This window comes from Ranitomeya imitator, chromosome 1 (genome assembly GCF_032444005.1).
Source record: "Ranitomeya imitator isolate aRanImi1 chromosome 1, aRanImi1.pri, whole genome shotgun sequence".
Classification (NCBI taxonomy): Eukaryota; Metazoa; Chordata; class Amphibia; order Anura; family Dendrobatidae; genus Ranitomeya; species Ranitomeya imitator.
The window spans coordinates 248,192,337-248,207,508 of record NC_091282.1 but is presented as its reverse complement, the minus strand read 5'-3'; the positions used below and the strand labels follow the sequence as shown (position 1 = coordinate 248,207,508).

At 44.2% G+C, this 15,172-nt stretch overlaps 1 protein-coding gene across 2 annotated transcripts in view; it reads left to right on the top strand.

The window, feature by feature from the left end:
* IFT81 (intraflagellar transport 81) overlaps positions 1 to 14,949 on the top strand; it is a 251,786-nt gene extending 236,837 nt beyond the window's left edge. For both annotated transcript variants that reach the window (XM_069755306.1, XM_069755309.1), the window contains exon 19: positions 14,149 to 14,949. In XM_069755306.1, the coding sequence (XP_069611407.1) occupies positions 14,149 to 14,331 (183 nt within the window). In that variant the 3' untranslated portion in view covers positions 14,332 to 14,949. The remainder of the gene's footprint in view (positions 1 to 14,148) is intronic.
* Positions 14,950 to 15,172: the final 223 nt, after the last annotated feature.

Genomic DNA, 15,172 nt, shown 5'->3' with positions numbered 1-15,172 from the left:
CTAGCCCCGATGCGGAAGCACCGGCGTTACATGCAATATGTTAGCCGCAGCCTGCAGCTAACACTGCCAGCTACAACAGTGAAATTAATATTCACCCCTCTTCACGCCCATGGGGGCGTGGGGAGGAGTGAATATTCATTTCTGTTTAGCAGCGGGGACAGGCTTCTGCCTCCTGTCTACTGCTGCTGCTCTGCTGGCTCTGACTCACGGGCCCCATAGCAGCTGCATGGTGTGCCGCTATTAGCAACATGCCACTGGCTGAGAGCCCCTGGAGTAGCAGGGGCCCTAGGCAGCTGCCAACCCTATATGCCAGCAGGTGTCAGTGCCTGTATAACACTATATTACATTATGGTGTTCTCAGATTAGGTGGTAATAACCTGATGACCAATCCCCTTTAAAAAAAGATAACAGCTGTATTAAGTTTCGTCAGAAAGAGCCCCGTTGGCTAGTGTGTCTATAGTTAATCTTTTGGTTGATATGGTACTCATTGCCCCATTTAAGTAAATTTGTCTCTAGAATCAGCCCTTGTAACCCATCTATATTGGTATACAGGTGATAGAAAGTGGAATAAAATGATACCTTGATAGCTGTGATCCAATGTCTTGTTCCAGAGAATCTATGTTGTTCTCAATATGTACAATAAATGAGATGTTAAGATCTGTGGGCCGGTCACAGATCTCCCTGAGAATTTGCCTCCCGGATTTATTATAAATGAAAGGGGGTGTTACCAGTTTGAGACATGTAATGACTGACAGTCTCACATTGTTAATGCCCCTTGTCATGTAAAATAATCTCTGGAGGCGGATTATCATGCAGATCAATATCCGGCCCATAGTCCTGAACAGCTCATTTACATATAAGAAAAACATGGATTTCTTTAGAATAAGACATCGGATCACAGATATCAATGTATCATTCAAGTCCGCTTCCCATGACCTACATGCCCATAGAAAATACTTACGATGGTTGATCCTACTGACTGATTCCCTTTAACACCTTCAAGACGTATAGGTACGTCATAGGTTGCCTCCCTCTGTTTGATTCGGGCTCTGGCGCTGAGTCCGCATGTTTTCTGGATATGACAGCTGATTTCATCAGCTGACATGTGCCCCTAACAGCCGCTGGTGAAATCTCTGACAGCAGCATTTAATCCCTTTCTGACATCAGACGTAATAATCCGTCCATGTGACCTGGGCTTATTTGAACATGGATGAATTGTTACGTCTGCGTGATCGCCTGAGCACATGGGTAGTGAACGGCCAATTGCCACTGGGTGTCAGCTAATTCTGATAGCTGACACCCAGCACTAAGTGCCAGGAGCGGTCACAGATCGCTCCCGGCACTTTAACTTCCAAAATGCTGATATCAAACACCACCGCAATATACTACGTGGCTGGGCAATATACTATGTCGCTGGTCAATATACTACGTAGCTGGGCAATATACTACGTGGGCTGTGCAATATACTACGTGGTCATGCATATTCTAGAATACCCGATGCGTTTGAATCGGGCCACCATCTAGTATAAACAATAAAAGTACACATATTTGGTATTGCCGAGTCCGCAATGACCCGACCTATAAAACTGTCCCAATAGTTAACCCTTTTAGTGAACAGCTTAAAAAATAAACGAGGCAAAAAACAATGCTTTATCATCATACCACTGATGAATTCATTGAGAGGTGTAGTTTGTAAAATGGGGTCTGTCACGATTCACACCGTGACCGTCACCCCTACGTCACGGATCGAGGTGACTTTAGGCCAACAGACGGCTATCACATGTGCAGGGGGGCTTATCTTAGTTATCCCTCCACTCCACGATGTGATGAAAAACCACACACAAGGCTATTGACCTCTTAGTTTACAGCAGGGGCTTATTTTAGGTATCCCACTGCTTTTCTATATGCCACGAACTGCAGGGATTTATGTATATCCCGCTTACAGTTCCACTTAACACTTGCAGCTCTCTAGCGCCCCCCTTACTCTCAGGTCAGATTAGGTACTGCACCCTGGGTAATTAGTCGCCAGACAGGCTGCCTGCTATGTACTGGCTATTGGGTACGCTGCAGCGACGCGATTAACTACTCCCACTCAGGCAGGAACAATAATTATCAACGCCGCAGTCGCTACAACATAATCCCAAAAGTCAGCACACTATCGCTGCCACCAGCTTCGATTAAACGGGTCCGAAGCTAACCCAACACAACAGTAGCGTATTTCCCTTCAGAAGACTTAGGGTACGTTTAGAGCATGGAGAATGAACTAATATAATTATTATATCCCATAAAAATTAGGCAGTGCTTTATCAAAAATATTTTATAAAGATGTTACAAATGAGACAATTGCAAATATGTACAAGGGTAATTATGAAATAAACAGGGATTAAATGAGAAAAGGTAACACTCACATGTTCAAAGCATGGCAGGCAACCATACGTCCCAGTTCATTGGACGTGCTGCTGGCTTCAGGAGGAGACAAGAAATCAAGCAGAAGACTGAGCTGGGGAAGCCTGCCACAAACTTAAAACCTTAAGGCTGTGACATCACAGAAAGGCTGGCTTATCCAGACCCTCCTCTCTCTACATTCTGAGTACTTCAATCTTAAATTTATCTACTTGCTATAACTTCTCTACAAAACATGTCATAGTCATAACAAACCCATCATTCATCTCGGATTAACGTGAGCATTCTAATGAGATCAAATATGTCCTATCTGGGATACATATTTACAGAGCAATCCCTACTTCTTTACCAGATGGAGTTAGAAGCTCGAGTTTCGAGCGATGGATAGATCCTCCGATGGACTCTAACAATATATATTTTCGTGCTCGTAACGTAAATGGTCGGCCTAATATCTTAGAAAAACTAAACAAAGAACTTCCATGGATTTCTGGAAGTTTCTAGTTCACTTATAGCTGGACAAGAGCTTACACGGCAGGAAATGCCGTCGTAAATACCTTGGCTCTCCTAAAACCCCCACACTCTCTGAGAAGGAAAGCCAGGAATTTGAAGCTACAAACTGTTGCAGTATCACTCCAAGAAGGAGGGCTTAGCCCACGCAGGCTAGCAAGAGAACTACTTATGATATTTCATACCATATCGTGACACCTCCCCCTTTTGGTGTGCGCTAGGGAGGTAGAACCCCACGGTATGCCTCCATGAGCACCTCAGTAGGTTCACCCTGGCGGGACAGTCCATCTGCATTCCCATGCTCTTTGCCCGTTTTGTGTTCAATGGTGAAGTCAAACTGCTGAAGGGCAAGGCTCCAGCTACTTATGATATTTCATACCATATCGTGACAGGGTCACTTATGGTGGGGGAGTACTGCTGTTCTGGCACCTCATGGGCTCTCCCAGTGGGTCTTGGTACCTGCAAACCAAAACAGTAAAATCTAATGCTCCTTGCCTTCTGAGCTTTGCACTGTGCCTGAAAAATATTTCCTGATTACATGTAGGGTATTGGCGCACTCAGGAAAAAATGGACCTCAGTTTGCTGTAAAAAAAAAATCTCTATAGCTCTTAGAAAAAATAAAAACTTAGGGCTAAAACAACATTTTGTGAGGAAAATATGATTTTATTATTTTCACGGCTCAACGATATAAACTTCTGTGAAGCACCTGGGGGTTCAAGGTGCTTACAATGCATCTAAATACATTCCTTGAGGGGTCTCTTTTCCAAAATGGGGTCACTTGTTGGGGATTTCCATTGTTTAAAGCGCTGCGGAATATGTTGGCGCTATATAAATAAAATTATTATTATTATTATTGTTTAGGCACATCAGGGGCTCCAAATGGAATATGAAATCCGCTAATGTTTCCAGGAAATTTTAAATTCAAAACGTCAAATGACGCTCCTTCCCTTAAGAGCCCTGCCGTGCGTCCAAACAGTAGTTTTCTCCCTCATATTGGGTATCTGCATAATCAGGAGAAATTGCACAACAAATTGTACTGTGCAATTTCCCCTGTTACCCATATAAAATGCAATGTTTTGTGCTGAAAACATATTTGTTGGGAAAATTTGATTTCTTTATATTTTTACGGCTCAACATTATAAACTTTTGTGAAGCATCTGAGGGTTGAATGTGCTCACCACACATCTAGATCAGTTCCCTGAGAGGTCTAGTTTCCAAAATGGTGTCACTTGTGGGGTATTTTCACTGTTTAGGCACATCAGAGGCTCTCCAAACGTGACATTGTGTCCCCCAATTGTTCCAGCAAATTTTGCATTCAAAAAGTCAAATGGCACTCCTTCTGCTGTGCGCCCAAACAGTGGATTTCTCTCATATGGGGTATCGGCAAGCTCAAGAGAAATTACACACATTTTGGGGTCCATTTTTTCCTGTTACCTTTGTCAAAGTAAAAAAAAATTGGATCTAATTTTTTGTGAAAAAAAAAGTTAAATGTTGTTTGTTTTTTTAATTCCTGTGAAGCCCCTGAAGGGTTAATAAACTTTTTGAATGCGGTTTTGAGCAGCTTGAGGGGTGCAATTTTTAGAATGGTGTCACTTTTGGATATCTTCTTTCATATAGACCCCTCAAAGTGACTTCAAATGTGATGTGGTCACTAAAAAAATAATTTTGTAAATTTTGTTGGAAAAAATGAAAAATCGTTGTTCAACTTTTAACCCGTATAACTTCCTAACAAAAAAAAAATGTTGGTTACAAAATTGTGCTGATTTAAAGTAGACATGTGGGAAATGTTGTTTATTAACTAATTTGTGTGACATATCTCACAAATTTTTCACCATATTCCCTTTTTTTCCTACAAATAAATGCAAGTCATACCGTAGAAATGTTACCACTATCATGAAGTACAATATGTCATGAAAAAACTATCTCAGAATCACTGGGATCCGTTGAAGGGACAGTGGTCAGAATTGTAAATATTGGCCTGTCATTAACGTGCAAACTACCCTCGGGTGTAAAGGGGTTCATATGGCCATGCCGGAAGCTAGCCATAAGACCTGCCCCTCGGCGCTCCTGTCACATGATCGTGGAGCTCCAATGCAGGGGTGGGATTCGGCCAGTTCTCCCCAGTTTGATGGAACCGCTTGTTAAAAATGCAGCCAGTTCCCTGAACTGGGGAGGTTCAGAGCCATGATTCTGTACCACGCCTCCCAACCATCCCGATTTTGCGAGGGTCCCGCACTGCAGAGCTGCATCCCTCCACTCGCAGAGAGCCACACACCACATACATGGCTGCCGCTGCTCTGTGCACAGGACCTGTGATGAGGTCACAAGAGGGGAGGAGTCAGGAGTCACATGATCAAGGTACTCCGTGTATTGCAGGACTCTGCCATGCTGTCATGGTGATGAGGGTAAGCTTATGTGTGGGGTCAGGAGGGGTTTAGAGTGTGGATGTAGCAGAGCCGTATGTGTATGAGGTGCACAGAACGTAGGCGGGTGTGTATAAGGTGTACAGAGCGGAGCCGAGTGTGTGCAAGGTGTATGGAGCGGAGCCGTGGGTGTACAAGGTGTACAGATTGGAGCCGTGTGTGTATGAGGTGTACGGAGTGGAGCCGTGTGCGCACAGAGTGGAGCCGTGTGTGTATGGGGTGTGCAGAGCAGGGTGTGTATGAGGTGTACGGAGCGGAGTTGTGTGTGTATGAGGTGTACGGAGCAGAGCCGAGTGTGTATAAGGTGCACGGAGCAGAGTCGGGTGTGTTTGAGGTGTACGGAGTGGAGCCGTGTGTACGAGGTGTACGGAGTAGAGCCATGTGCGCAAGGTGTACGGAGCGTAGCCGGGTGTGTACGAGGTGTATGGAGCGTAGCCGGGTGTGTACGAGGTGTATGGAGCGGAGTCGGGTGGGTACGGAGTGGAGCCGTATGTACGAGGTGTACGGAGCAGAGCCGTGTGTGCAAGGTATACGGAACAGAGCCGCGTGTGTAGGAGTAACTATGTGTGGCCATTATACTGTACGCAATATCATGTGTGGCCATTATAGTGTACCCAGCATCGTGTGTGGCCATTATACAGTATGAAGCATCATGTGGGACCATTATACAGTATTGAGCATCATGTGTGGCCATTATACAGTATTGAGCATCATGTGTGGCCATTATACAGTATGTAGTATCATGTGTGGCCATTATACAGTATGGAGCATCATGTGGGGCCATTATACAGTATGGAACATCATGTGTGGCCAATATACAGTATGGAGCATCATGTGTGGCCATTATACAGTATGGAGCATCATGTGTGGCCATTATACAGTATGGAGCATCATGTGTGGTCATTATACAGTATGTAGTATCATGTGTGGCCATTATACAGTATTGAGCATCATGTGGGGCCATTATACAGTATTGAGCATCATGTAGGCCGTTATACAGTATGGAGCATCATGTGTGGCCATTATACAGTATGCAGTATCATGTGTGGCCATTATACAGTATTGAGCATCATGTGGGGCCATTATACAGTATTGAGCATCATGTAGGCCGTTATACAGTATGGAGCATCATGTGGGGCCATTATACAGTATGGAGCATCATGTGTGGCCATTATACTGTATGTAGCATCATGTGGGCCTTTTGTCATGATTCCAATGGCAGGGAATCACAAAAGGACAAGCACCAACGAGCTCTAGGGTGATGGAACCTGAGCTGACCGCGACCCTAAACCTGAACACACAAATAACAATAGCCGGGGAACGTGCCTACGTTGATCCTAGACGTCTCGCACCAGCCGAAGATCTAACTTCCCCTATTAGAAGAAACACAGACCTCTCTTGCCTCCAGAGAAATACCCCACAGAAATAGCAGCCCCCCACATATAATGACGGTGAAATGAGAGGAAGGCACATACACAGTATGAAAACAGATTCAGCAAAATGAGGCCCGCTAAAACTAGATAGCAGAGGATACAAAAGTAAACTGCGCGGTCAGCAAAAAACCCTTCAAAAAACCATCCTGCAATTACTTGAACTCATGTTCCAACTCATGGAACATGAGGAGCAATTACAGCCCACTAGAGCAACCAGCAGCAAAGAAACAATTATATGCAAGCTGGACAAGACAAAAATAAAGCAAAACGTGGAACAAGAAAATCAAAAACTTAGCTTGTCCTGAAGATTACTGAAGCCAGAAGCTGAGGTAACAAAACACTCTGATAACCTTGATAGCCGGCGGGGAAATGACCAGAAAGCCCGGTTAGGCTACGTTCACATTAGCGTTGCGCCGCCCTGCGTCGGCGACGCAACGCGCGACGCATGTTAAAACGCGCGCAAACGCGCGCAAAAACGCGCGCGTTTTGCGACGCGTGCGTCGTTTTTTACAAAAATCGGACGCACAGAAAATGCAACTTGTTGCATTTTCTTGCGTCCGACGCTAGCGTCGGAAACGACGCACGTGGCGAAAAACGCCACCCAAAAAACGCACGCGTCCCCTATGTTAAACATAGGGGCGCGTCGCCGCTGCGTCGCCGACGCAACAGCGGCGCAACGCTAATGTGAACGTAACCTAAAATAGGAAACTCCCAAATCCTAATAGAACAGGTGGACACCAGAGACAGCAGAACACAAATCACCCAGTACCATCAGTAACCACCAGAGGGAGCCCAAAAACAAAACTCACAACAGTACCCCCCCCCTTGAGGAGGGGTCACCGAACCCTCTCGAGAACCACCAGGGCGACCAGGATGAGCCCTATGAAAAGCGCGGACCAAATCATCAGCATGAACATCAGAGGCAACCACCCAAGAATTATCCTCCTGACCATAACCCTTCCACTTGACCAAATATTGGAGTTTCCGTCTGGAAACACGAGAATCCAAGATCTTCTCCACAACATACTCCAATTCTCCCTCCACCAGCACCGGAGCAGGAGGCTCAAGCGAAGGAACAACAGGTACCTCATACCTCCGCAACAACGACCGATGGAACACATTATGAATAGCAAACGATGCCGGGAGATCGAAACGACACAGGGTTAAGAATTTTCAAGATCCTATAAGGACCGATGAACCGAGGCTTGAACTTAGGAGAAGAGACCTTCATAGGAACAAAACGAGAAGACAACCACACCAAGTCCCCCACACGAAGTCGAGGACCCACGCGGCGACGGCGATTAGCAAACTGCTGAGCCTTCTCCTGGGACAACTTCAAATTGTCCACCACATGACTCCAAATCCGATGCAACCCATCCACCACCATGTCCACTCCAGGACAATCAGAAGGCTCCACCTGACCAGAGGAAAAACGAGGATGAAACCCCGAATTACAAAAGAAAGGAGAAACCAAGGTAGCAGAACTAGCCCGATTATTAAAGGCAAACTCGGCCAGCGGCAAAAAGGTAACCCAGTCATCCTGATCAGCAGAAACAAAACACCTCAAATAAGTTTCCAAGGTCTGATTAGTTCGTTCCGTTTGGCCATTCGTCTGAGGATGGAATGCAGACGAAAAGGACAAATCAATGCCCATCTTAGCACAGAACGTCCGCCAAAATCTAGACACAAACTGGGATCCCCTGTCAGAAACGATGTTCTCCGGAATCCCATGCAAACGAACCACGTTCTGAAAAAACAGAGGGACCAACTCAGAGGAGGAAGGCAACTTAGGCAAGGGTACAAGATGAACCATTTTAGAAAAGCGGTCACACACAACCCAGATGACGGACATTTTTTGAGAGACAGGGAGATCCGAAATAAAGTCCATGGAAATGTGCGTCCAAGGCCTCTTCGGGATAGGCAAAGGTGACAACAATCCACTGGCTCGAGAACAGCAAGGCTTAGCCCGAGCACAAACCTCACAAGACTGCACAAAAGAACGCACATCCCTCGACAAGGAAGGCCACCAAAAAGACCTGGCCACCAAGTCTCTAGTACCAAATATTCCAGGATGACCTGCCAACGCAGAAGAATGGACCTCGGAGATGACTCTACTGGTCCAACTATCCAGAACAAACAGTCTCTCAGGCGGACAACGATCAGGTTTACCCGCCTGAAACTCCTGCAAAGCACGTCGCAAGTCTGGGAAGACGGCCGACAAAATCACCCCATCCCTAAGGATACCAGTGGGCTCAGAATTTCCAGGGGAGTCAGGCACAAAACTCCTAGAAAGAGCATCCGCCTTCACATTCTTTGAACCTGGCAGGTATGAAACCACAAAATTGAAACGAGAGAAAAACAGTGACCAACGAGCCTGTCTAGGATTCAGACGCCTGGCAGACTCAAGGTAAATCAGATTTTTGTGATCAGTCAAGACCACCACACGATGTCTAGCACCCTCCAGCCAATGACGCCACTCCTCAAATGCCCACTTCATGGCCAAAAGTTCCCGATTACCCACATCATAATTCCGCTCAGCGGGCGAAAATTTTCTAGAAAAGAACGCACATGGCTTCATCACCGAGCAATCGGAGCTTCTCTGTGACAAAACCGCCCCCGCTCCAATCTCGGAAGCATCAACCTCAACTTGGAAAGGAAGCGAAACATCTGGCTGACGCAACACAGGAGCAGAAGAAAACCGGCGTTTAAGTTCCTGAAAGGCCTCCACAGCCGCAGGAGACCAATCAGCAACATCAGCACCCTTCTTAGTCAAATCCATCAAAGGCTTAACAACACTAGAAAAATTAGTTATAAAACGACGATAGAAATTAGCAAAGCCCAAGAACTTCTGCAGACTCTTAAGAGATGCAGGCTGCGTCCAGTCACAAATAGCCCGAACCTTGACGGGATCCATCTCAATAGTAGAAGGGGAAAAAATATACCCCAAGAAAGAAATCTTCTGGACTCCAAAGAGACACTTTGAGCCCTTTACAAACAAGGAATTAGCCCGCAGGACCTGAAACACCTTCCTGACCTGCTGAACATGAGACTCCCAGTCATCAGAAAAAACCAAAATATCATCCAAATACACAATCATAAATTTATCCAGATATTCACGGAAAATATCGTGCATAAAGGACTGGAAGACTGAAGGAGCATTAGAAAGTCCGAAAGGCATTACCAAATACTCAAAATGGCCCTCAGGCGTATTAAATGCGGTTTTCCACTCATCACCTTGCTTTATTCGTATAAGATTATACGCACCCCGGAGATCAATCTTAGTGAACCATTTAGCCCCCTTAATGCGAGCAAACAAATCAGTCAACAAAGGCAAAGGATACTGATATTTTACGGTAATCTTATTCAAAAGACGATAATCTATACAAGGCCTCAAGGACCCATCTTTTTTGGCCACGAAAAAAAAACCTGCTCCCAAAGGGGACGAAGATGGACGGATATGTCCCTTTTCCAAGGACTCCTTAACATAATCCCGCATAGCAGTATGCTCTGGTACTGACAGATTGAACAAACGACCTTTAGGAAATTTACTACCAGGAATTAAATCTATAGCACAATCGCAATCCCTGTGAGGAGGAAGCGAACTGAGCTTAGGCTCCTCAAAAACATCCCGATAATCAGACAAAAATACAGGAACCTCAGAAGGAGTAGATGAAGCGATAGAAATCGGAGGTGCATCATCATGAACCCCCTGACATCCCCAGCTTAACACAGACATTGTTTTCCAGTCAAGGACTGGATTATGAGTTTGTAACCATGGCAGACCAAGTACTAGAACATCATGTAAATTATACAATACCAGGAAGCGAATCACCTGATGAACGGGAGTCATACGCATGGTCACCTGTGTCCAGTACTGAGGTTTATTCATAGCTAAAGGTGTAGAGTCAATTCCCTTCAAAGGAATAGGGACTTCCAGAGGCTCAAGACTAAACCCACATCGCTTGGCAAATGACCAATCCATAAGACTCAGGGCAGCGCCTGAATCCACATAGGCATCGACGGAAATGGATGATAATGAGCAAATCAGAGTCACAGACAGAATGAACTTAGACTGTAACGTACTAATGGCAACAGACTTATCAACCTTTTTTGTGCGTTTAGAGCATGCTGATATAACATGAGCTGAATCACCACAATAAAAGCACAACCCATTTTTCCGCCTATAGTTTTGCCGTTCACTTCTAGACTGAACTCTATCACATTGCATTGTCTCAAGTGCCTGTTCAGAAGACACCGCCAAATGGTGCACAGGTTTGCGCTCCCGTAAACGCCGATCAATCTGAATAGCCATAGTCATAGACTCATTCAGACCCGTAGGCGCAGGGAACCCCACCATAACATCTTTAATGGCCTCAGAAAGGCCATCTCTGAACTTTGCAGCCAGGGCGCACTCATTCCACTGAGTAAGCACTGATCATTTCCGAAATTTTTGACAATATATTTCTGCTTCATCTTGCCCCTGAGAGAGAGCTAATAAAGCTTTTTCAGCCTGAATCTCCTGGTTAGGTTCCTCATAGAGCAAACCCAATGCCAGAAAAAACGCATCCACATTAAGCAACGCAGGATCCCCTGGTGCCAATGCAAATGCCCAATTTTGAGGGTCACCCCGCAGGAAAGATATAATAATCTTAACCTGCTGAGCAGGGTCTCCAGAAGAGCGAGATTTCAAAGAAAGGAACAGCTTGCAATTGTTCCTAAAATTCAGAAAACTAGATCTATCTCCAGCAAAGAACTCTGGAATAGGAATTCTAGGTTCAGACATAGGAGCATGTACAACAAAATCTTGTATATTTTGAACCTTAGCAGCAAGATTATTCAAGCTGGAAGCTAAACTCTGGACGTCCATGATAAACAGCTAAGGTCAGAGCCATTCAAGGATTAAGAGGAGGAAAAAAAAAAAAACAATCAGCCAGGCTGCAATTAAGGCTAGGCAGCAACCTCAGAGGAGAGAGAAAAAAAAAAAAAAACTTCCTCAGACTACTTTTCCTCCTACTTCAGCCCAAACATTTTGGCCGGCTATACTGTCATGATTCCAATGGCAGGGAATCACAAAAGGACAAGCACCAACGAGCTCTAGGGTGATGGAACCTGAGCTGACCGCGACCCTAAACCTGAACACACAAATAACAATAGCCGGGGAACGTGCCTACGTTGATCCTAGACGTCTCGCACTAGCCGAAGATCTAACTTCCCCTATTAGAAGAAACACAGACCTCTCTTGCCTCCAGAGAAATACCCCACAGAAATAGCAGCCCCCCACATATAATGACGGTGAAATGAGAGGAAGGCACATACACAGTATGAAAACAGATTCAGCAAAATGAGGCCCGCTAAAACTAGATAGCAGAGGATACAAAAGTAAACTGCGCGGTCAGCAAAAAACCCTTCAAAAAACCATCCTGCAATTACTTGAACTCATGTTCCAACTCATGGAACATGAGGAGCAATTACAGCCCACTAGAGCAACCAGCAGCAAAGAAACAATTATATGCAAGCTGGACAAGACAAAAATAAAGCAAAACGTGGAACAAGAAAATCAAAAACTTAGCTTGTCCTGAAGATTACTGAAGCCAGAAGCTGAGGTAACAAAACACTCTGATAACCTTGATAGCCGGCGGGGAAATGACCAGAAAGCCCGGTTAAATAGGAAACTCCCAAATCCTAATAGAACAGGTGGACACCAGAGACAGCAGAACACAAATCACCCAGTACCATCAGTAACCACCAGAGGGAGCCCAAAAACAGAAGTCACAACAGCCTTTATACAGTATGTAGTATCGTGCGGCCATTATACAGTATGTATGGTGTGTCATGTGTGGCCATTATACAGTATTAAGCATCATGTGGGGCCATTATACAGTATTGAGCATCATGTAGGCCATTATACAGTATTGAGCATCATGTGGGGCCATTATACAGTATGGAGCATCATGTGTGGCCATTATACAGTATGGAGCATTATGTGTGGCCATTATACTGTATGTAGCATGTGGGCCATTATACAGTATGTAGTATCGTGTGGCCATTAAACAGTATGTATGGAGTGTCATGTGTGGCCATTATACAGTATTGAGCATCATGTGGGGCCATTATACAGTATGGAGCATCATGTAGGCCGTTATACAGTATGGAGCATCATGTGTGGCCATTATACAGTATGTAGTATCATGTGTGGCCATTATACAGTATTGAGCATCATGTGGGGCCATTATACAGTATTGAGCATCATGTAGGCCGTTATACAGTATGGAGCATCATGTGGGGCCATTATACAGTTTTGAGCATCATGTAGGCCATTATACAGTATTAAGCATCATGTGGGGCCATTTTTTTTCTAATTATTGTTTATGCAATAGTGTGATCAGCAGTGCTAAATGGGTGTGATTGGGATGTGGATATGGGTGTGACTAGTGAAATGGGTGTGGTCAGAGGTGTGGCCTAAAATTTGCCTGCGCGCTCCGCTAACTTTATCTCTCTTTCCCTTTTTCAAAAGTTGGGAGGTATGGTTCGACTGCGCCCCTACTTGTATATGTTTGAGGAAAAGGTGTGTGTAAATGGGTGTGGCTTAAAAATGGGTGTGGTTTTCCTACACACAAACACAGAACCTGTTGTTAAAAATTTGAATCCCACCCCTGCTCCAATGGGTTGGTATGACTACTCGGGGTCTGCAGGATACCCCTGTAGTCATTGCTGCTCTGCTATGTCGCCCAGTGGCCAGTGTTCATAGCAGATGAGCATTTCTGCTACACATAGCAGAGTTGAAGTCCTGCTATGTGTAGCACAAGCGATCAGAAGATTCCAGCTTCAAGTCTCCTATGGAGGCTATTGAAGCAGGTAAAAAGTAGAAAAAATAAGTTTTAAAAAATATAAACGCTCCAAATAAAATAAAAATAAAAACCACGTATTTAGTATCACCCTGCTCAGAAACTCCAGCTCAAAATATAAAAACAATCCAATCGGTAAAAGACATCACGAGAAAAAATATCAAAATGCCAGAATTCCTTTTTTTTTGCGCGCGAGAAGACGATCAAAACATCGTATCTACCCCAAAATGGCATAAAAAAACATCAATGCGCCAGTAGTAAGCCCTCACCAGTCCCAGATCATTAAAAATTGAGACGTTTTCGGTGTCAGAAAATGTGGGCCTTTTTTTTTTCTTTTTCTCTCTTCATAGAGAATCATTGGTCCGTGTGCAATGCGTAGTTTTTGCGCCTCTCATACGTCCGTAAAACTCTAGTGTGACGCCAGCCTTACACTGCTAATATTGGCAAAGCAAGGAAAAATATATCCTGGAAAATTCAATTTTACAAGTTGTTTTATTTTGTTTGTTTTTGTCTTTTTTTTTTTTTTTTGTTTTACAGAAATTAAGAGAAAAGCAAAAATCTATACGAGAAAGCCATGGACCTAACATGAAACAAGTGAAAATGTGGAAAGATTTTGAACAGCTGATGGAATGCAAGAAAATGTGTTTTCTGAAATCGCAAAACCAGTCTTCAACTGAGCGCATTATTCAAGAAGGAGGAGAAGACCGGCTCATCTTATAAACCCTTGTACATTTCCAGATTTCCTTACTCTATGTTTAAATGACGGACTTCTAATGTATTCGTGCGCACAAAAAATATCTTTGTAGGTTATAGTTTTGCCTGAATTTGATCTGGTGTATCCTGTTCGCTGATTCTCTCCTCTGTAGCGCAGTCCCCAGTAGTTCATGCAGCTGATCCAACATAGATGATCTGAAAATGTGTAAATGATCAGACCTTTTTTCAAGGGGCCTAGTAAACAGTTGATTTATCTGAAAGTGGTTTTCCAAGTAGTGAACACATGTCTCAGGAGCATGACAGCTACTAATGACTATGAACCCAAAGGCAGTGGGAGAACGTGATTTCTTGTCATACATTGATGCTTGTCAAACAATAGCTTGTATAGTAAAAGAGCTTGCATGCCAATACAGGAGAGAAACTATTATGTATTTGTCTGAAAAATGTTTGTCCTATTACTTCTATCCCTGCTTATGTGTATGCTGTATTTTCAGTTAGATCTGCGTGTTTGCTGATCAGAATTAAAAAAAAAAAAAAAATTCTAAATACAACAGTAGTTAATTATGACAATTCTCTTTATTTCTAAGAGAAACTTCAATTAAAGTGAGTTTTCTGTATTCGCTACTAATGGAACGTTTGTGTAATGTAAGGCAGTGGTGTTTCCTCCATTGAATTTAGTAAGACAGTGACCCAGGCAAATTAAATCAAACCTCCTTTATTGTCCAAATACTGCACACATGAAATCGCTCACCTCTGGATCACAGAAGGGAATATGTAAATAAAGTCCAGTGCTGCTGTCACTTTCACCCCAGTAAGGTTCACGGGTGCTGCCATGTTCATCCATTTC